The sequence below is a fragment of the Simochromis diagramma genome, unplaced genomic scaffold (genome assembly GCF_900408965.1).
Source record: "Simochromis diagramma unplaced genomic scaffold, fSimDia1.1 OVJJ01000567.1, whole genome shotgun sequence".
Lineage (NCBI taxonomy): Eukaryota > Metazoa > Chordata > Actinopteri > Cichliformes > Cichlidae > Simochromis > Simochromis diagramma.
The window spans coordinates 388,674-411,980 of record NW_024386973.1 but is presented as its reverse complement, the minus strand read 5'-3'; the positions used below and the strand labels follow the sequence as shown (position 1 = coordinate 411,980).

Below are 23,307 nucleotides of genomic sequence, written 5' to 3'. Positions count from 1 at the left end.
CTCCACCTGCTAACGTGGTCACAGTAGGGCTTAATCGGGCCGATTTTGTTTATGGGGACAGTTTTGCTGCAGCTGCTCGAGGCACTGCCACACGCAGCAGCAGACTAAACGGTACCATAGGGTACCCTGAATGTTTCAGACTCATTTGCGTCTGATATTTAGAAAGTGTGAGAAGCCTTTGTGTCATGTTCTTTCATGTAAGCTTGTTTCGTCCGGTCACACTGTCTATGCAAGATCTATGAATCAAATGCAGGAACACATCTGTGGGAGAGCGGGCATGCTGTAGTGGAAAGGAGGGCCATGAATCTGCCTGCCCTGCTGAACAGGTCCGTCTCTCTGCAGCTTCAGGATTTGTTCATCGATCCTCTGAGTAACCCCAGTTAATCCCAAGTATAAGAATGTGTGGTGCCCGGAGACCAGCCCCCGATGTAAAGCGTGCCCGGGTCAGCGCACGGAGACATGTCGGACTCTGCTGATGATCTGGCGATACCACTGAGAGCAGGTTTGCAGTAAACTCGTCGCCTTTCTGACTGATCTGCTTGGTGAGAGCAGGTTTCTGACAGAGCTGCTGCTGTGGATTGAATTATACTGTACAGGTGTTCCTAATAAAGTGCACATGGATGACCTGAGAGTAATTTGGAGTAAACTGTGAACCCTGAAGGCTCGCTGTTTATTTTTCCCCAGGATTCCCGAACTGCGGGCTGGCTCTCGGCACGTCGGCTTCATCGTGTTTCTGAGCACACGGTCTCTTTTTCCTCCTCGTGGTAAACCTCCCCCTCCTCGCCGTTCACAGACAGGACGTTTTATCTGCTGCTTGATTCATTTGTTCCTGCTGCAAAAATCCACCAAAAGCTGCAGAAAATGATCCCAATATTTCCCATGAAATTCTTCTGGTGGCCTCACAGCGGGAACGTTCGTCATTTATTCAGCTTTAAGTGAAAATAGTCCGGAAATAATAGCTTAATAACAGAGACTAAACTTCTGCAGCACAATAAGGTCTGCCTGCCTCCTGATGCTGCCTGATGCTTCATGCCATCTGAGCTTGTCATCACTGAGCACTAACGATCTGACCGACGAGGAGAAAGCTGAGGTCAGGACAAACCAAAGCGTATTTCATGCCTGCCAGTGCGAATCCCTCCAGAGATAAAGTGTATCTGCAGCTGCTGCACATTAAACGGCAAACAGGCGCTAAGGATCTCACGTCCACAGGTGCTCCTGCATCTAACTGCACACCTCCGGGTGGAGCGGTGACGGTGCTGCTCAGCTCTGTCTTCTTTGGAAAGTCAAGCTTCGCTCTGGTTCTTTTGAAATTCTGCATCTTTGGATGCTGGAGGCGCGAGTTTAAAACCGCCCTGCATGTCTTCCCCCTGCTCTCTCGGCCTCAGCCGTCCTGATAAACACCTGGTAACACCTGGTAACACCTGGCCAAAACACGGGTCTCTCGACCTCTGCTTTTCTACACACCAAAGATGACCGAGCGTTGTGTTACATCTCTGTCAGACGACTCTCTGTCGTTTCTGTGAGAACCTCTGGTTTGGAGCCTCCGTCATGATTTTGGCTCCGAACTAACTGACAGGAAGAAAGATCAAAATATGAAATCCTAGCGTCAGCCTTGTGACGGTCTGTTAGTAAGTTGGTCCAACAGCACAAACGCTAACAGCTACAGCCACCTGTGTCACCATCCACCTGTTTATAAAGAGGCCACGCCCCCAATAACGCTAGCTTTAAGCCCAATTTACACAGTAGTTATGAAAGAGGAGAAATTATCTTTAGAGACCAAACAGTTTGTGTATCAGGCTGTAAACATGTTTCATTCTGCTGTAATATTTTAACATGGGAGTCTACGACTCACTGCTGGAGCCCCTGCTGGACGTTAGAGGAACTGCAGCTTTTGTTAACCTGTTAGTCCTTACTCATTACTCATTATTAGTCAGTCTTTATTTGATGGTAAGTTAATTCAACGTTACATCAACATTAAAACATGACGTTACAACAAGCTACTGCACGAGAGTTTAATTAATTTGATGGTTTAATATTTTGACATTTGGAACATTTTCATTGTGTTTAAGCTGATTTTGGAACTTCAATGTTTCCAAATGAGAGTTTCTTTAAATGTTTCTGCAGCTCTGTGTTGTTTATATGAACCAATCACGGCTTAGCAAGGAAACAATATGCTGACCCGGTCTGAGCATGTGCAGTGAGCAGGTGGTTTATCTGATGGGAAGACATAACTGCCTTCATCACTCTGGAATGTGAAACCGCTGCTGGCCAATGAGTGCATCAAGTAAAGGTTACACACACACGCGCACGCATGCACGCGCGCACACGCACACACGCAGTGGTTTTGTGGGTTTTGGGCAGATCTGCTCTGATACGAAACCAAACCTGACTGAAGCGTCTGTCGTTACAAAGAACGTCTGTGTTGCTCTCAAGCCTCGACACGTTGGACTGAAACAAATAGAAAACTAATTCCTCTCCGGGGACGAGCGCAAACACAGATCAGGAAATAAAGGAAAAATCCAGCTGATGTCATGCTCGGTCGGCTCCTTTTACGGTAAAGTATTTGTTCTACAGTTTCATGACTAGATTTTAAACAGAGGACAGAAAGCTGTGGTGAGAGCTGGAGCATCGAGTCCTAATACTGGAGATTTTAATGTGCCTGAACTGGAAGAATAAACTCCAAATGAAACCGAGCGAGTGAAAACGAGACAAACGATCCTCCCGAGCGGCACATGAACCACAGTCTCCTGAGACTTACTCCACCTCAGGAGACTGGGCCGTTATCTCTCGCCCTTTACTGATAACAGCCTCCCCGAGGCACCAGAGGATGCTGTGTATGTGTGAAGAGAACAGCACAGCGCTGGTTTCCTGTTCCACGTCTGACCTAAACTCATCACAGCTGAGCTCAGGGAGCAGAATTAACCAGCGTCTGCATTCAGGTGTCAGCTCTCTCGTCTGCGGCGATCTTTTCTGACCGCTGCTTGGATCTAAAGCGTCCAACACGTGTGATTGGATATAAAGAGAAAACTGATTAATTCTAACAATCTGGAGGCCGTCGCAGGTTCAGCAGCGTGACAAACGTCCTCCTCTTCTCTCGTCTGCCGTGTGGCTGAATGTTCCCGGCTCAGCTGATTAATTAAAAAGCCGGCAGGAAGCTGAACTCTGCTGCTGGAGTTTGATTAATTAAGAGGAGCGAGCAGATGAAAGTGGAGGCCCGAGGCTTGCTCTGGATCCTCTGCAATTAGCCTTTTCTGTGGATCAGAGGAGCCGCCGCTCTCCTCCTTCAGAGGACACTATTACTGCCACGTTCACCAGGAAGTGCTTCAAATCACAAACTGTGGTTTGACCTCAGGCCTCTGCATCTGACCTACACGTTTTGTCTCCGCCATGAGCCTTTGGGTGTGTAAGAGGCTTCCTTTAGACCTGGGCAGTCCTTCAGAGGACTTCCTGGTCTGTGGCGCAGGGCCCTGCTGCTCTGGCTGGATGCTTGGTCTCGTCATCCTGCAGCAGAATAAATCTGGGAGGAACACAAGTCTTGGTACAGTTGTGTAGTTGGTGTTACAGCTTTAAACTTTATGTCAGGGGAGGCCGAGAGCCGAGCTAACTGAAGTAGTTATCTCTGAACATATATCTCTATAAAGTCTGTAAGAAGGTTTCCATCTGCAGCGTGCTCCTGAGAGAGATTGCATTTGCCAAACTGTAGTTGTGAAACCATCTTTTCATTTTGATCTGAGATATCTGACATCCTGACTCCACCAGAAGCCGGCCGAGTCTCCCGGCTTCAGTTTTCAGTCCAGCTGGCCTCAGTGTGAGGCTCAGTTTGATTTCCTCTCAGCGATGCAGTTAAATCCCTAAAAACATCCAGTTTAAGTCCAACAATGAAGTTTTAACTTCTGCATGGAAAAAAAAACTTACTCTGAACACTGAGTCCAGACTTCTGATCTGAAGTAAAAGTTCTGCTTAAGTTTCCACCGGAGACACACACACACACACACACACACACACACACACACACACACACACACACACACACACTGGTGCACTGAACCGCTGCAGCAGGCGTAGTCTGCAGGGTTAAATGAGCCGATCAGTGGATGGTGTCTGATGTAAGGATCTGTGAGGGAGGAGCGAGCGCCACCAGGCTCAGGTGTTCTCTTTGTTCTGACTGGATCCTCTGATAGACGAGCACAAAGTCGTCACACGGAGCAAAAGCTCTTCAAAGCCTTTCAGAATCAGGTTGTTTCTGTGGCATGAAGCTGAAATCGTCTCTCCTGAGCTCATGAAACAAACTCTGATGCGTGCACATGTTTCTGCAGGCTGAAGTCACGTGGCTCGCTCAGTGTTTCTGTCTCTGTTGTTCACGGCTTTAAGCAGGAATTTAGCAAAACTTTCTTCTTGAAAACTCGTAATAATAAAAATCTTGTCGTGGATCTTGTTGAGTCCATCGCGGTAAAGTGTGACTGTCTCAGGCCACCAGGGCCTCGGTGTGGGTCAGGGTGGTGAGCTACAGCCTGAGGCGGCTGCAATATTACACCAACTGTTAGTTTGACCTTCTGGCTTTAAAGGGTCAGGAGTCCCACCAGTAATCACCCCACTATGCTCACTGGTTCACAAACCACTGTGGGAACTTTGAGGGCCAAGACACTGGCATCCATGCGCTTGAAGAGCCGAATGATTAGAAATAAAAACAAAAGAATAGAATAGAATAGAATTCAACTTTATTGTCATTGCACATGCACAGGTACAGGGCAACGAAATGCAGTTTGCATCCATCCAGAAGTGCTTTAGTGATATAGATATATTACAATATATATTAGCAATAATATAGATATGTGAGTATATTACAGAAATGGGTCTATTATGGTATGTTATAATGTACACGGTATGAAGTATGTTGTGAATATTCTATAACTATAAGTATGTACAGGCTGTAGTGAGTACAAGCTATGTACAGGATATGAACAGGATATAAATATGAAAAACTATACAGAATATGAAATAAATAACTTTACAGAATCTGAGATATACAGCTATACAGAAATGGGAACTATGCAAGTTGTAAACAGTTGTAGGATTAAAGATTATCGAATGTACAGAATGATTATTTACACAGAGCTATACAGTAGTGCAGTTAAGATAAGTGAGATATGTGGATAATTCTACAGAGGCTATATAAAGTGCTAGTGGTTGTGAGTGGTGGTTCAGTCCATGTTATTATTGTGTGTTTGAGGGTACAGTTGTCCATTGTGTGTGTGTGTAGGTGGTTGTGGGTGTGTGTATGTTCAGTCCATGAGTTTAACGTGGGTCAGATGTCAGGAGGCAGAGTTCAGGAGTCTGACAGCTGTGGGGAAGAAGCTGTTCCGGTACCTGCTGGTCTTAGTCCGGAGGCTCCTGTGGCGCCTCCCAGAGGGCAGGAGGGTGAAGAGTCCATGCGATGGGTGACTGGGGTCTTTGATGATTTTCCCAGCCCTTTTCAGACACCGCTTCCTGTAGATGTCTTTTATGGCAGGAAGTGGTGCTCCGGCGATGCGCTGGGCAGTTTTCACGACCCTCTGCAACGCCTTCCGGTCCGAGGCAGAGCAGTTCCCGTACCAGACTGTTATACAGTTGGTCAGGATGCTCTCGATGGTGCAGCGATAGAAGTTCACCAGGATGTCTGAGGACAGGTGGTTCTTCCTCAGAGTCCTCAAGAAGAAGAGGCGCTGGTGAGCCTTCTTGACCAGCTTGGAGCAGTTGGTCGTCCAGGTGAGATCCTCGGAGATGTGGACTCCCAGGAACTTGAAGCTGCTCACACGCTCCACAGCCGTCCCCTTAATGTGGATGGGTGGATGTGGGTCAGCATTCCTCCTGTAGTCCACGATGAGCTCCTTGGTCTTCTCGGTGTTAAGCAGCAGGTTGTTTGTGTCGCACCACTCAGCCAGACGATCCACCTCTTCCCTGTAGGCGGCCTCATCGTTGTCACTGATGAGGCCAATCACCGTGGTGTCATCTGCAAACTTAATGATGGTGTTGGAACCATCAGCAGGTCTGCAGTCGTGGGTGAAGAGGGAGTAGAGGAAAGGGCTCATCACACAGCCTTGTGGTACACCGGTGTTCATTGTGATGGTAGATGAGCAGTGGTTATCCAGCCGGACATGTTGGGGGCGGTTGGTCAGGAAGTCCAGTAACCATTTGCAGATGAGGGAACTGATGCCCAGGTCTGTCAGTTTCCTGATGAGTTGTGAGGGGTGGATTGTATTGAATGCTGAACTGAAGTCTATAAACAGCATTCTGGCGTAGGTGTTGTTGTTGTCCAGGTGTGAGAGGACAGAGTGCATTGCGATGGAGACTGCATCCTCTGTGCTCCTGTTCTGGCGGTATGCGAATTGGTGGGGGTCCAGGGTGGGGGGGAGACAGGATTTGAAGTGTGATAGGACCAGTCGCTCTAAGCACTTAGTGATGATGGGGGTGAGTGCTACTGGGCGGTAATCATTGAGGCAAGATGGGTTGGAGTTTTTGGGTATCGGGACGATGGAGGTGGATTTGAAGCAGGCCGGTACCACAGCGTGGGCCAAGGACAGATTGAATATGTCTGTGAGCACTCCTGCAAGCTCCCCAGAACACGCTCTGAGAACACGCCCGGGGATGCCATCAGGGCCTGCAGCCTTGTGGACATTGATCCTGCTCAGCACCGCTCCTACATCGGTGGGGGAGAGAGTCAGAGGTTGGTGGTCTGGCGTCATGTCTGCTGCCTACTGCTGAGCGTGCAGCTGTAAACTCCAAACATCTGGAAACCATTGCCTATTTCTTCACTGGGAAGTCTGTACTAGCATCAGGCCTCGCTGTGGCGTCACCAATCACCCGCACTGACTTCAGAAACATCTGGAGGCATCGTGGACATCAAGGGAAGAAGGACAGATGAGAAATGACGTGCAAAGGTGGCTGAAATGAAACAGACTGTAGTGCTCTGACTGCAGGCGTGCTCAGTTAAACCCTCACCTTTTTAAAACCTCCAAACTGATGTTTGAACATGAAATCGCCCAAACTGCACCTCAGATATCTGACAGGAAGCACTTAAAGTGCTGAGCAGCGGTCTACATGTAACAGTGTAGGTCTCACTGTATATGGTAAATGGCCTGTATTTGTATAGTGCTTTTCTAGTCCCTAAGGACCCCAAAGCATGCAGTCCTTAGCTTCACACTACATCCAGTCATTCAGAAACTGCTGATGGCAGCTACATTGTAGCCACAGCTGCCCTGGGGCGCACTGACAGAGGCGAAGCTGCCGGACACTGGCGCCACCGGGCCCTCTGACCACCACCAGTAGGCAAACACGGGGTTAGTATCTTGCCCAAGGATATTTGGCAGTCAGGAGGCAGCCTGGGATCGAACCACCGACCTTCTGATTAGTGGCTGACCTGCTCTGCCACCTGGGCCCTATTTCAGGAAGCCGGTTTAGAAAACTCAGAGTGAAAAACGATACTCAGGGTTGAGTAACCCCGAACTGTCCAACTCGGAATATTCGGTTTCAGAAAGGCTGATAACAATTAGTTCAGTCAACGCGGAGTTGCTTTAACCCCAAGTTAAGCTCGTGCACGAGGATACATAAAGCCCTGATCAGTGGAGCACAGATTAAGCGAGTCACCATGGAGACAGAGGGAAAGAAGGCGCGGTCAATGTATTTTACAGCGCTTGAGGCCGAAATTCTGATGGCAGCATATGCCGATAACATGCAAATTTGCACGAAAAAAAGTAACACAGCTTCAGCTGCAAAAGAAAGGGAGCATGCATGGCAAAACATAGCCGACAGAGTCAATGCGTGAGTGTTAATTTAAACATTGATCTAGGGATTTCCACCCATTTAACACGTTATTTTATTATATTTTATTTTATTTTTTATTTCATACATTTTATTTTGTGATGTGAGCGCAGGTGCAACCCAACAGGCCCCAAACGTTCCTGGCAGCAAGTAAAAATGAAATATAAAAATATAGTCCAAACAGGTGAGGTGTAATTGTATTATGAGCCATAGTGCTTGGTCTGTTTGTCCGATAAATCAATTGCAGTTAGAGGCTACATTAATTTCCCCTCTGTAAGCACTTATTGAAATTATCTGAGCACATTACAAGTACATATTTGCTTACTCTGTATGCTCAAATGTGACCCGTTATAGCCAACAGAAAAAAAGCGGAGGCCCGAAAAACAGGTGGGGGTCCTCCACCACCACCACTCACAGAGGCTGAGCAGTTGGCTTCCACATTTGTGATAATGTTGGCAGCATCACATATGATCTTCACAGTGCAGAGAACACAAATTAGCATCCATTACTATAATGAAATCATTTGTTAGTTTGAAATGCTACAGGGAACTATGTACCTGTACATTAATGCTGTGGAAAGACTTCCTGTTCACATAGTCTCCTTCATTTACTGAAGGAGCAATGATTGGAATGTGAGTGCCATCTGTACAGCCAATCACGCCTGGGAACCGTGAGAATAAATGTAAAATTTAAGTAGTAGTTCAAATATCACCACATCATGAATTAAGTTTTGTTCATCCTGATACCTGTAATTTTGTGGCATCCCTCTTTGATAAATCTTGTGGGTCTATGACCGGGGAACACCACAAACGAGTACAGGAGAGGTTTCAGTGCAACTGTAACATTCCTGACTGCCCGACAGCCTTGGAAACGTGCTCAGCGTCACCAATATTATACAGAAAGCTCCCGTTTGCAAAAAACCGAAGTGCAATACAAATAATATGTACAGAACTGAGAGGATGTCCGCGATGTGTCACATGAGCAATATTAGGCCTGAGGATGTTATTCAAATAAATTATAGATTGTGCTGAAAAACGGTAACGTTCACACAGGAACTCATCAGGAAATGATAAAATGTCCGAACGCGCTCTAATCACTCTCTCCCGGCGGAGAGCTCTGCGGAGAATTTGGGCTTCAACATCTACTGGCTCTTCAAGGAAGGAGCACGCCATGTCTGACACTTCCTACAGTCAGGTTTCCGACAAAGAGGCGGAGAAGGTCAGGGTTAGTTGAAGTAAACCTGCTAGGGGGCAGGTTAGCTTCACGGAGTGTGTCGTCATAGTAACTCACTCAGAATTAATCTAAACTCGCTTTGTGAAACCGAAAACCCAGAGTTTTCGTTAACTCAGGGTATACTTACTCAGAGTTTGCACTAAACCGGCTTCCTGAAACAGGGCCCTGAGCTACAGCCACCCCTGTTTCCTGTAGCAGGAAACAACCTCTGCATGTGCGAGGACATCAAGTCTGCCTAAGCTGTTCTGCTCCTGTCGAAGCTCTGGGTAAATCTGATCGTCGCAGTATCCGAGTAAAGCAGGACACAGTGGCTCACAGTCGGTTTGCTTTGGGAGATCTGGTGTCTTTTTCATCCTGGCTTTACTTTCTGCACTGAAGGTTGAATCATGCTGTACTGCATGGTGGATGGATCTGTGGATGAATGTGAAATCAGAGCAGCAGCTGGTTTGAGTCAGCTGCAGGAAAAATCAATTAGTGATGGAGAACGCGATGCATGCTTGTGTTTCATGGTGCATAGAATTACACATGCATGTGTAACTGCATGTTAATGTATGCCAACGTGAAGGTGTAACTGTGAGGCTCTCCTGCTCTGAGTGTTCCTGTGCAGGTAGACACATCCTACAGATTTCTGTCCTTCATACTTTAATCTTTATTTTGCATTCTTACCATGCTTCTCTCCACTCTCTGAACCGTCACCTTAAAGTAGAAACGACAGCAGGCTCCATCAGATATGAACAGCCGGCTCAACTTTCTAATGAAGTCCAGAATCCATAAGAACACTTTAACATCTGTGAACCTACACGAGGTTTTACCCAGATCATCATTTTTCAGCCTGCAGGCTCTTCATCAGTGGCTTTGCAGCTCACACACTTTAAACGAGGAAAATATGGGGCCAGTGAGGGGTGGGAGAGAGAGGCCCTTTGGGTGTATCCATCCATCCACAGTCTGAGCCACGGAGGTGGCTTTAGCTCATCCCGTCTGCCATAAGCTGAAACAGGTTGGACCAAAGGCAGGTCATCAAACCGTCACAGGGCTAATACAGAGAGACAAACACCTCCTACATCCACGCCTACGACCAGTCTGGCTTCATCAGTTCACCCACACGGCCACAGGGGGACATGACAGCGCCACACAGAAAGACCCCAGAACAGCAGGAAGTTCAAACCCAGCACCTGCTGAGTGTGAGCAGCACATCACTGTGCCTGATGAGAATCATGTCTTAGCTAGCTGCTCACAGCAGCCTGCACTTCATCTTATTGCGTACGAACATCCTCCAGACAAAGTGTCAGGATCACTCAAACTCTGATCGCTCCCAGAAACTCCACTGAGACCCCAAAACCAGCAGAGAGAAACCACGAGGTCCAAAACCAGTTCCAGTCCTCACTGGAGTCTAAAGACGAGCACAGCTTCAGGAACTCTGTTCTTTAAATGCTTCAATGTTCGGAATAATTTGTGCCTTAAACAGGAAGCACACGTTGGACAGATTTAATGCACTGATACCAAACAGGCTGCTCGACCAACGTGATGATCAGTGAGGCAGGTCGTTACCGTAGTAACCCACATCACAGCACAGCTGTTCTGTAGTTTTAGACAAAGAACAACTCTGTGATGTTTTCTCTCTTTTGCTCTTTCAGCTTCTTCTCCTCATTGAAAGCAGCTGAAACAGTTTTCCGTGACGCTCCGTGCAGATGAAGCCGGACACGGTGAGTAACTTTAATGTTTCACCGCCCGCTCGCCCTGCCCGCCTCTTCATCACAGCTCAGAGGGTTTCTGGCTCGGACCTAACGCGCCGTGAAATGAACTCATGTAGAACAGAAGCAACACGCACTGTTATCAGCTTTTATCTCGCCAGCTTTAATTCTCAGCCAGACTTCATGATTGGTGAATTAAAGGCACACAGTGATGCAGAGCACACAAAGTGGAAACGTGTGGGACGGCCATGGTGGGCCTAACAGACTGTACATAAAGGATGGACACCACCTCTGAGCTGAGAGTTCATCTTTGCTTTTTCAAAGCTTCAAACCAAAATACGAGCAGATGTTAAACTTTGCTGAAAAGTGGGCTCCACAGATGTTTGAGCTTTCCTTACTTCAGCTCTCCGTCAGCTGCTCTTCTGTGATTGATGTCTCCGTGATCGTTTCCTCCTCTGCTGTCGGTCTGCTCACTCGAACTCTTCTCTCGTGTCACTAAACTGATTTTGTTGTTATGAAAGCCCAGGCGCGGCTCCTCTCTGGGATAATGAAGACCAGTTTGGTGGCTGCTGGAAACATTAGATATGAGGAAAGTGGATGCAGATGACTTCCCTGATTTCTGATCCAGGAAAACGTCCGGGCTCTTTCAGGCCACACTGGCTCACATTTCTTCTTTTATTTCCACTGAAAGTGAAATCCCATCTGGGGCTGCAGCTACGTACTGACCCGGTGATGGAAACAGATCACATCAAATATCATTGATTAGAAATCTAAAAAGGAGCCAAGAATCCTTTTAAAACAGGAAGTCAGAGCTCACCTCTGTCAGCAGCTGCTCAGACGTTTGGAGGCGCTGAACAAAGCCCGAGGACTGAAACAGTAAAGCTCTCACAAACAGCCGGACAAACACTCCCACTGGAGGCTTGGCTGCGCTTAGTTTGTCTCCATGTGGGGAAAACATCCAAAAATCCAACATCACACATCAGACACTAAAAATCCCACAAACATAAATCTGTTACGATCTCGTGCTGTTAAAGAGAAATATTTCTTTGGCAAACAGCCGCAGCACAGACCGAGCTGCACGTCTGCACCCTGCATGGACGCCTTCGTCTTTCTGCACTCCTTCCTGGCTGAAGAACTTTTGCTGTTATCTATTACAGCTCAAAATGAAGGAGCCTTTGGAGACGGACACGCCCGTGAGACAGAGACATAAAGCTGGGTGACCTTAGTTCACCTGCTTGCTAACAGCAAAATAATACCTGAGGGAAGATGTCAGATCAATAGCCGTACCAACGATATGATATAAACTTATCTGAAGCAACTTGTATGTTTCATTCAGGCTACGTCCACACTAACACGTTTGCGTTTGAAAACGCATCTTTTCTCTCGCGTTTTCAAAACGCTCCCCATAGCGGATACATTTGAAAACAGTGTCTTCGCTTCGCAGTGTGGACAGCGAACCCGGAGCCTTTCAGAAACGATGATGCAGTCATGTGACCAATGGAACTAAGATAGCGGAGGGCATTATACAGCAGTTGTTTGACAGCCCTGTTAAAGATTAGTATCAGTCTGTACGTACTCCAGAGAGCTCTTCTTCAAATTCTTTAATTCTCACTCGCTTTTGCAACTTTGGACTTTTGTGTTACTCGCAGCAACAACTCCACCTCATTGTGAGTCCATTTAAAAAACTCGCTGCTTTTCCTCCACATTCTGCTGCAACGTTTCAAAGACCCGGAAAGTAAATAAACGGCAGACAGAAATGAGGCAGGTCGAATCTTCTTGCGTTTCACGCATGCGCAGGACTGGAACGTGAGCGTTTACGGCCGTTTCAATGTGGATGAACAACTGCTCGTAAACCACTGAAAATGAGTGTAGACGTTTTCAGATGTATCCAGATTAGTGTAGACGTAGCCTTAAAGGTGAATGATGTGCAGGATCTAATGCTGACACATCACAGCTACAAACACCTGAAGAGAGTTCGCTCACAGGTGGTTGGCTTAGTTTAGTTCAGCCACTGATTTTCACACCTTTGGGCTCAAAGGAAGATTTTTAACCTTTGAAAGGATGAAAGGCAGCTGGGTGACGCCCACATTATGACTGGCCTGAGGCAGCGCTGCTAACAGGAGGTGGCAGCAGAAAAAGGCTTTCAGGTGTGCAGCATTTCTTCAGATCAGGTCCATCATGTGTGCGTCACCATCCAGTTTGTTTTAATGAGTTCTGATTAACACAGCGGTCTTCTCGGGTGTCTGGACCTCCTGCACTGCTTCATCAATTTCAATAAATGAAAAGTTGTGTAGACAGGGTGAAATAAAACGCCTCCTCTGATCTGCTGTGAAATAAAACTGTGAACAAGACAAACCGGCGTGTTGCCAGAAGGAGAATATGAACTTAAAGCAGCAGCTTAAGCAGCTTTGCATGCCGGCAGCACAAACACAGCGTGTGGCCCAGTGTTAGCAGCACCACGGTCGGTGTGCTGCTCAACTTAAATACCCACAAGTCTGTGCTTCCACCACAGGGAGGCCTGTGGTGTTTGATATGACAGGAAGGAGATCAGCGTTTGAATCTGCAGCACACATCATGCTCTCCGCTCTGCTTTCCAGTAAAGTCTCTGGAGCGTTTTCAGCGTGAAGTTTGGAGCTTTTGGTTTTTTGTTTTGTTAAAGAAGTGAAAGAGTGGAAAGCTGCCAGGCTGAGCAGAGCTCTGGAAGCTCTCCAGCTGAGTCCTCTCCATACAGCTGCTGTGGTGACACGTCCAGGAAGCCGACTGCAGTGGAATTAAAACACGCCAGGGACGCATCAGCAGCTCGCTCACATTTCTACACCTGTAACATGAGGCCTCAGGCGCCTGATGAAAGAAGCTGCAGGGATTCAGTTTGTTAGCCTGGAATCGTCTCTCTGGGGCTCCGAGTTAAAAGAGTCAAACAAAGGAGTTTCCTGCCAGAAGGACCGACTCCCAGCTCGGAGATCTGTGAGTGGACAGTCTGGGCGGTTAGTGTCACAAGCTCTTAACATGAGGTCATCAAGTTTGCAGATACATGCATGACAGCTTTCCACAGTTGGTGCATATCTGGCATCAAGCCGGTACTGCTGGCTGACTTCTGGCATGTGGGCCAGGTCTGGCAATGAGGCACTATTTATGTTCCTATTTTCCTATTTTAGTCAGAAGACCCAAATGCCATGTTGCAATACTATACTGCTATGGTAGCTAATGTTTCAAATGCAGGTTTGACAGGTTTGTGAGTTCACACTTTATCCAAACCTAGTGAGGGTTTACTCATGTTTGCCAGTGGATGGCTGTAGCTCAGGAGGAAGAGCAGGTCACCTACTGATCGGAAGGTTAGTGGTTCGATCCCTGGCTCCTCCAGTCAGCATGTCAAGAGTATGAATGTAGTTAGGAAGCACTCAGTTTAGAGAAAGTGTGTGATTAGGTTAATATGACATGTTGTATAGAGCACTATGAGTAATCTGGGTGAGTAGAAAAGCGCTATATAAGAATCAGTCCATTCACTGTCTCAACAGAGTTTCATCATGTTACTTTTGCACTATTATGTTCCAGCACATGTTGTTATTACATGGCTTAATTAAGGTACACATTAGGCTGACATCTGGGCCAGCAAAGGGCCAGCAGTGAGTCTGCAGCTGGCCTTGTGCTGGCCCATGTGTGGGCCACCTCTGGAAACCAGATCTGGGCCACCAAAGGACCGTCATTCATTGCAGTGTGTGGGCCATGTGTAAGCACATCCGGTTGTTCAGTCTGACGTCACTAGCCGTGTCTGAGCCTAAACTCCGCTGCAGGTCCATATATCAAACGATCACTGTGGCATTACTGAGAGTTGAAAAACTGTCTAAAGTCTTTCATCTTTAATAAAATGATCAGCGTTCTGCTCTACCAGGTGTAACAATTGAGTTTAACATCCAGGCATCCATGAAAACGGAATTTATGACATTTAACGGAGTTAGAAGTTAGCAGGGAGTTAGCTCGCTAGCTTCCATCTAAATACAATATAGCATGTCCTGACTGCGGGGTTTTGGAAACAAATTCAAATGTACAGCTCTGTTATCACTTCCAGCATAAATGAAGACAGAAAACTAAACAGCAGTGACGTTTGTAGGGTTACTGAAGTTTGGCTAGCTGGTATATAATGATGTGCTACGTGACCGCTAGCGACACAGCTATGTTAGCATAATATAAACAAGCTAACTTTTTTTCCACTGGATAAAAGTTACCGTGAGTGTTCTCGGTGGTCAGGAACAAATGTAATCGCATGGCAGGATGCTGTAAAAGGACCAAACTTCAGCCAGGAGAACAACTGAGATAATCCATCCACAACACGAGGTTAGTCATTCATATACTGCTGCATGGGCTGGGCTGTAGCTACATCCTAAGGTTTTAAAAACTGATCTTAAATAAATGATTAGCGGTAATAAAAGCCGAGGGAGGTCAACAGTGATCACTGACTGTTTTAGGAGCTTTTTGAGATTAAATAGAAGAAAATACATAACATTAAACATGTTAACAACACAAAAGCCATATTAAACGCAGACTACTTTAGGCCTGGAAGTAGGATTCGTCGCGTCATCACTGAACAACCGGATTGTGTGGGCCATACCCATTTTGCTAGGTTACTATAGTAACAGACCTTCCAAAAAGTCTCAGCCCAGGTTTGGTGGGAGAAATTCAAGGATTTTTACTGGATGTTGCATAGTAGTAATGAGCAGGTGTCTGTGACTGCTGAGGCTCATATTGGTCTTGTTAAACAAAGAAACTTCCCGGAGGCCTCGGCAGGTCACAAATGTCTTTTTCACTAAGACATTTGACCAAACTATCAGTACATTTTCCAAAATCTGTTATTTTAATACAACATGGAACAGTACATCGTACTTTGTGAGACAGACGTTCTGTACAAACCAAACACCCTTTGGATGGATGATATATGTTTTATTGGTATCTGTCTTTGGAACCTGAAAACAGTCAACAACGGGACAAATACATGTCAAATAAACCATTAAAAACCTTTAAAAGAGGCCAAGAGTCGTTCATTCAGCTGTGAATCAAACATCATTAGTCATATGTTACATTGTATCTCAGCATTTATCATTCAAACACATTTATTTTCTACAGTTTCTCTTCAAATGAGAGAGCTTCTTTTGAAAAATCTCACTGAGACTAACCAGTTACGTAAAAGGATAATAAATCTGCGAGGATCTGCCCACACTGGATGCCTGGTTCTGTGACGAGAAGACACGTGAGGCGTCGCTGAATGTTTCCACGCTCGCTGTGACCCAATCAGACGTTCCCAGATGAGCACCTGGACACTCGTGAGCTAAAGGTGATGGATGCAGCTCAAGCTGTTCCACAGCAAACCAGTTCTTAGGTCAAAGTTCTCTTTGTTGGAGGCAAAGTTGGACCTTTCCTGAACTCCACCTTAAGTTCTGCTTAAATTTTACAAACTGGGTAGGATGAAACGTCCGTCACTGGCAGCGAGAACACCGTGACTTTTGTGTGTGTGTGTCTAAAACTGTTCATCGTGATAGAGTTCGATGCACACTGAGGTCAAAAGTCTCACTGCTGTGTCTCTTTGAGATGGGACCTGCTGACGGAGTCACTTACACTCAGAGTGGCTCAAACTGTGGTTCTGGACCCAAAATGTGTCAGTGGATGAGTCTTTTCCCATCAGTGAGTGGCCGGTCTTACCTGGGCTCTCTGCCCATGAAGAGACCCGTTGATAGTTTTAAAACATTCTCTGGTTTTCTGAGATGCTCCGCCCACATCGACCTTCTCATTACAGCTCAAAAGTTCAGCGCAGTGTGGGTGTGGCCTTTTCCCTCCCATGCCTCTCCGCTTTCATCTGAAGCCCCTCCCTCCTGGATGAGGCGCTTCAGGACACTGAAGAGGCGCTGATGGACGCCCCTGCCTCCTCCTCCACCACCACCACCACCTCCATCCTCCTCTGACTCCTCCACGCCCCCTTCAGTCGCTGAACACTCCTGCAGAGCTCGCTGCAGCTCCACCTGATGGAAAAAGACAATTTCAACACCAACATCACGTCTTAAACTCTCTAATCCACAAAACTCAGGACTTTAACTGCTGTCCTACATTAGATAATTTGCAGTTCATCAGTGTTTGCAGGAAAGGTGGGAATAAAGTCGGCTCGGAGTCGGATTTGATCGCTGAAACCAAATTATTATCCCTCCATCACTGGAATTCCCGAATGATGCTGGTGCCAGTTTCCCTTTCACGTTGGAGCTTCCTGGCTGAGGTTGTATTAAAATTATCTCTGAATCTACAGAAACACTACTGGCTGCTTTGATTGACAGGAGTCCTCCACATGTAACTGTAATTAACCCGGACCTCTGCACTGTGGATGTGCTGGAGCATTTTTAATGGCTTGGTGTGGAGCTGAGAAGGTTCACAGACACAGGAGGACATGCTGGTGTGACAGAGCAGGATGCTGGCGTGGGGTGAGATGGACCTCTGAAGATGTTTTCAGATACATTACCTGCAGAGGGAGCGCTGCTTTGGCCCCAAGCAGCGTGGGAGAAAACCACGGTCTAAAAATCTTCTCACAGATCACCTGAAGACGAAGAGGAAAAAGTCACAAATCAAACATCGGACTCTCGAATTAGATGAAAAAAAAGAAGAAGAAGAAATCTGCAAAAAAAAGGGAAAGTTTCCAAGTAAAGAAAAGTGAAGAAGAAGAAGAAGAAGAAGAGCGCATCAGGAGAGGTAATCACAGAGGAGGAGGAGCAGTGAGTCTGAGCAGCACCTGATTGGTTCATCAGTATGCAGACGACATCACACACACACACACACACACACACACACACACACACACACACACACACACACACAATGACTTCTTTCTCTCCGGAGATGATTGGCAGGTTGAGGGTCATTGCTGGGTGCGCCCAAGAGACACCTGTGGAGCCTCACTTTGGCCAATGGCAGAGCAGCATGTTGTCAGCATGTCATCATCACTCATCTTCATCTTCTCCTTTCTTCTTCGTCTCTTTGTTCTTCGCCTCCTTTCTTCAGTTTTGGTTCAGTTGTCAGTTCATCTGTTTTTTCTCCTCTTTTGTGTCTTTGTTCCTTTTTCTTCATCACCTGAACTCTTTCCCACTTCCTTCCTCTCTGCTCTAACTTAATCTTATTTATGGTGATAATTGATTTGGTTCTGTCTCTGGTTTCTGTTACTTTCCTTTAAATTTCAGCTTCCTGTCCTCTCTCCTGTGATCCATCCACTCCGTTAGTTTCTAAGGTTCCCGCCTCAGACGCCGCCGTGTTTGCGCCTCCGGTCGTCACCTGTTAGAGAAACAGTTTCCGTCCGTCTCATATTTAAACGTCCTCTTTTGGTGGATGAATGCAGGTATCACGTATCACGAGTCATGTGATACGGGGCGATGAGAGTCTGTCCTGGTGTTGTCACGGCGATGGCGATGGTGACAGAAACGTCGGCTCAGCTTCTGGTGTCCTTTGTCCTCTGAGTTTGACGGGCTGATGAGTCAAAACAACTTCAAGCTAACAACGATCATCATAATACTACTACTGCTAATAATATAATATAATATAATATAATGTAATGTAATGTAATATAATGTAATGTAATGTAATGTAATGTAATATAATATAATGTAATGTAATGTAATATAATGTAATATAATGTAATATAATATAATGTAATGTAATATAATGTCATATAATGTAATATAATATAATGTAATGTAATATAATGTAATATAATATAATGTAATATAATATAATGTAATGTAATGTAATATAATGTAATATAATGTAATATAATATAATGTAATGTAATGTAATATAATGTAATATAATATAATGTAATGTAATATAATGTCATCTAAAAATGTAATAGAAAAAATTAAGATAATTATAATGTAATATATATAAGTAAGATAATGTAATATGTATATAAATAATATAATGAACTGTAAATTCAGATAATGTAATATACATATAAATGTAATGATAAGATATAATATAATTAATGTAATGTAATGTATATATAAATGAATATAATGTAATGCTAATATAATGTAAGATAATATAATGTAATGAATATTAATATAATGTAATGACTTAATGAATCAGAATTAATGAATGTATATAATAATGTAATTATATGAAGATTAATGTATAACATGAAGTACTGTAATATGAATGTCAGATCATATATATGTAAGGTTATGTTAATAGAATAACCACATAACTACCCGGTCATGGAAACACCAGAATGTCCAATGATACTATAATGTGTAATATACCCCATACCCTAATCTAATGTGTGGAATGGAAGAGAAGAGGAAAGAAGGGAAGGGAAGGGAAGGGAAGAGAAAAAATGGAAACAAGGAGAAGAGAAGAGGAGAAGGGCCGGGAAGGGTGGGGAGGAGAAGGGTACAGGGGAAAAACAAGGGGAAAGGGAAACGGAAGGGAAGGGGAAAAGGAAGGGCGAAAGGAGAGGAGAGAAACGGCGCGAGGGGCGGGCACCGGGAACAGGAGAAAGAAGAAATAAGCACGCGCCGAACAGCTGGGCCGGGGAAGCACGAAAACAAGGGGGGAACAGCAAGGAATACAACAATAACAACAAGAAGCAGAAGGCGGGGAAAGAAGGGAAAGAAAGAGAGGAACCACAGCACAGAAGAAAACGGCGGGAAGACAGAAAGAGGACACAGATGGGGAAGGGGAGCCGAAAGCAGGACGGGGGCGGGAACGAACGGGGTGGGGGGGGTGGGGCCAAGCAGAGGACAAAGGGGAACGGGGGGCCAGAGGGAGAGAAGAACAGGGGGCGAGAGGGAAGGTGATTCAGTTATTTGTTTATTTGTGATTTTGGAGCAATGTAATCTACGCCAATTCTCGGGAGGATGTAAGTGGGTCTTTTGAGAGTGTTCTCTAATTATATGGTCCTTCTTCTGCGTTTTGCGCCCCTGTCCTTCCCCCCCCCCCCCTCCCCTCGTGTCCCCCCCCCCCACCCCCCCCCTTTGTCCTCTGCGTTTGACCCGGGCTGATGAGTCAAACCAACCTTCAAAGCTAAAACAACGATCATCAGAATTACTACATGCTTAACCCTATAATATTAATATAATATAATCTAAATTGTAATGTAATATAAGTCATGTAATTGTAATGTAAATCCCCCCCCATAATCTAACTAAATGACATGTAAGGCTAACTCTAATGCTCATTAATATAAGTGTTAATATCATATCATTTGGTATGCTAAATGTTAACTATAACTTGTCATTACTGTAATATACTATTTACTGCTAATGTAATTATCAAATGGTAATATAAATTCTAAGGTAATATTAATTATAATGTAACGTACATGTAATGTAAATATAATGTCATATCATGCTTAATTGTAATATAATCTCATGTTAATGCTAATGAATATCATGTTAATTATAATATAATGTAATGTTACATATATGTCCTTATTAATGTATATATAATATAATGTCATGTAATCATAATGTCATATATCTATCCATGAATTATATATTATAATAGAATGTAATTGTATTACATGCTATATAATCTCTTCTAATATATTATGTAATGTAAATTAATATAATGTCATATAATATTAATGTCATGTAATATAATGTCATATTATAATATCATTTTACTGTAATTTAATACTAATATAATATTAATGTAAATTAATCTAATGTCATTATAATCTAATGTAATATATATAATATCATATACTGTTAATGTAATCGTAATGTAATATAATATAATGTAATATAATGTAATATAATGTAATATTAAGTTAATATAATATATGTACTGTAATAATTTTAATATCATGTAATCTAATATAATGTAATGTCATGTAATAATCCTATTAATATCTAATGTAATTGTAATCATAATCGTAATAATAACTATATAATGTAATATACCTATTATATGATAATGTAATGTAATGTATATAATAATAATAATATATAATGTCATAATATAAGAAATTAATGAAATTAATGTAATGTAATATAATAAAATGTAATATAATATAATATTAGAATTGGCTTTAATTTTGTGATTATAATTTAATTTAAAAACAAAACAATTTAAAGGTAAAAGTAATTTATTAAAAGTAATTGTAAATGATTTAGAGAAATTCTCGAGGTTATTTCACTTTAACATTATAAATAATAAAAATACTCTCCTAACATCTTCAGTTTAATAATAAAACAATTTTGAACAGCAATGAAACAACAATAACAACAATAATCATAATTCTGTAAATAAGTAAAGAAAGAGAGGAACCACAGCACAGAAACTGCTGGAATAATAAAGATGACAAATATTTTAATGTGAGCCTAAATCATGACTTCGTGCTGTAACTAATTTTGTGTTTTTGTTTCCAAGCAGATGACAAATGTAACTTTTTTCCATATTTAGAGAATAAAAATGTGTCTAATGTGAAGCTGCAGAGCGATGAGCCAGAAACTCCAAATTTATGCAGAAGTTTAGATTTAAAAATGGACTTTGATGTGAAATACAATCAGATGAAATATTAAGAACATAAATATTTTACTCCCATCAGAGGATCTCAGACATGTGAGAGCAAAGGTCACGGCCCCCACACCTCACCGCTCTTTAACAATCATAAACAATAAAAAAGTGAATAAATTCATAATTAAGTTCATAATTAAAGTAATAAACTCTGCATGAATCTGACATATAGATAAATCGTGTCGACTCTTCAGGTTTAATTTGATACAGAATTTTTCAGTATAAAACTTTTCACTTTTTTCTTTAAAAGTTATTTTATTGATCAAATATACGAAATGCATTTAAAAAAGAGAGAAAATCGTTTCCTCAGCAGCAGTGAGCCTGCAGACAAAATCACCTGCACAGGTAAATAAACAGGTTGAAACTCTGCCTGTCAGCAGGATCAGGCCGGTCAGTAATTATCATTCCACACTTTTCCACACGTGTAATTAGAAGTTGTGGACGATCGACGGTGGAAGAGGAGAAACAGACCAACCCTGTAATTTGCTGCAGAGCGAGCCGACGGCTCAGAGCGAGCCGACGGCTCAGCGCTCGCGCCGAGGAATCAAAAACATCCACACAGGTGGACAAAGACTCGGAGAGGAACAAAGACACTTTTTGTTTCTCAGAGTTCTGCTTAATTATACAAAATGATTTTTATTTATTATAAAACTTTCTCCTTTTAGCCAGTTTATTTCTTCTGCAGACTGAAAGTTTTATTACTCACTATTATTTTACAAAAGACACAAAACTCGTCTAAAACCTGATCATTTTGTACAGTAAATAGATAAACATAAATAAATACATACGTAATAATAATAATAATTTCATAGGAGGGAAAAATAAAAGAGTTAAAGCGTTAAACTGAACGGACTTTGATGGTTTAGTCATGTGACCTCTGCATTTGAGAGAATAAAATCACACCAAATTAAAGTGTCACAATAAAACACATTTTCAGCAGATTTTTACAAAATAAAAGTAGGAAAGTGTCACAGTGAGGTCACAGGGCCTCGCTTACCTGCAGGTTGCTGTTGCTGCGGCGCGGGCTGCACCTGCGTTTGCTTAGGTTACACCTGGACGAGCAGTCGAAGAAGTTGCAGTCGTCGTCGCTGCTGCAGTTCTGTTCCAGGATGTCCCTCATCTTCGGCTCGAAGAACGCCATGTCCACGTCGATCGCCACCACCTGCAGGACACACCAGAGGACACCCACCCTGTGTGAGCCCATGCTGCAGGATTATCCAACCTTATATTTGGTACAAAACATGACACACAGCCTGGATGTGCTCACGCCATCCCAGCACACTACATAAATAAAAAACGTGTCCCACATGACGAGCTCAGATCTGCCTGAAATTCTGCCCTCGAGCTCAGAAACCTTCAGGTGCTGCGGCTCTATGAACACGGACTCTGTGATGCCTGAAGTTCTTCAGATATTTGGATGTGTGAGCTGTAACGGCAGATTTGGAGCTCTGTAGAAACAAAAAACTGAAGATGCATGAAGTGAAATCCTGCCGTAACAATCTGTGACGGATGCACAGAAAGTGTTTCAAAGCTCAGACTGAAAGGAATGAATTAAATCAGCATCACAAAGGTTTTATAATAACAGAAAACAGGTGGTGTTAGGGTTCATTTAAATGTTTACACGTCATGAAATTATTATAACATTTTAAACTAATCAGAATTTTAATTTGCTACAAAAGAGACGAGAATCCAATAAAAATGAGCCACTGACAATATTCACTCCACTACATTCGATCCAGTTTTTAGGACATGGAATCAAAATAAAAGAAAGCTTCTGATAAATTTCTAAACTACAAAAAGACTCTTTTCGTCTTTATTATTCAAATGAGACTTTACAGAGATTCTTTTGTGCCGAGGAAAAGTGAAAGGAGTTTAAAGGCCAAATGTCCCCCAGCAGTAAAATATGAAAACATGTTTTTCAGATTTTTCAGATGAGTGATAAAAACCTCACACAGTTTAAATGTGTGTGTGGGCCTCCGGTCACTCCACCGCTCAAAGCACGTTTACTGCACTGAGTGTTTTTCGTGCACATTTATGACTTCAT

The 23,307-nt window shown here is 43.7% G+C and overlaps 1 protein-coding gene and 1 long non-coding RNA gene across 3 annotated transcripts in view; one reads left to right on the top strand and one right to left on the bottom strand.

Annotated features, from left to right (window-relative positions):
• The first annotated feature begins 2,346 nt into the window (after positions 1-2,346).
• Positions 2,347-12,461, top strand: LOC120738312. The gene is made up of 2 exons (XR_005696937.1): positions 2,347-2,554; positions 10,665-12,461. It is a non-coding gene; the product is annotated as an uncharacterized LOC120738312 (long non-coding RNA).
• Positions 12,462-15,635: 3,174 nt separating this feature from the next.
• The window catches only part of dipk1c (divergent protein kinase domain 1C), a 42,576-nt gene continuing 34,904 nt past the window's right edge, over positions 15,636-23,307 (bottom strand). For both annotated transcript variants that reach the window (XM_040039488.1, XM_040039489.1), the window contains exons 7-9: positions 22,261-22,425; positions 17,218-17,292; positions 15,636-16,729 (exon numbers count right to left, since the gene is read on the bottom strand). In XM_040039488.1, the coding sequence (XP_039895422.1) occupies positions 16,508-16,729; positions 17,218-17,292; positions 22,261-22,425 (462 nt within the window). In that variant the 3' untranslated portion in view covers positions 15,636-16,507. The remainder of the gene's footprint in view (positions 16,730-17,217; positions 17,293-22,260; positions 22,426-23,307) is intronic.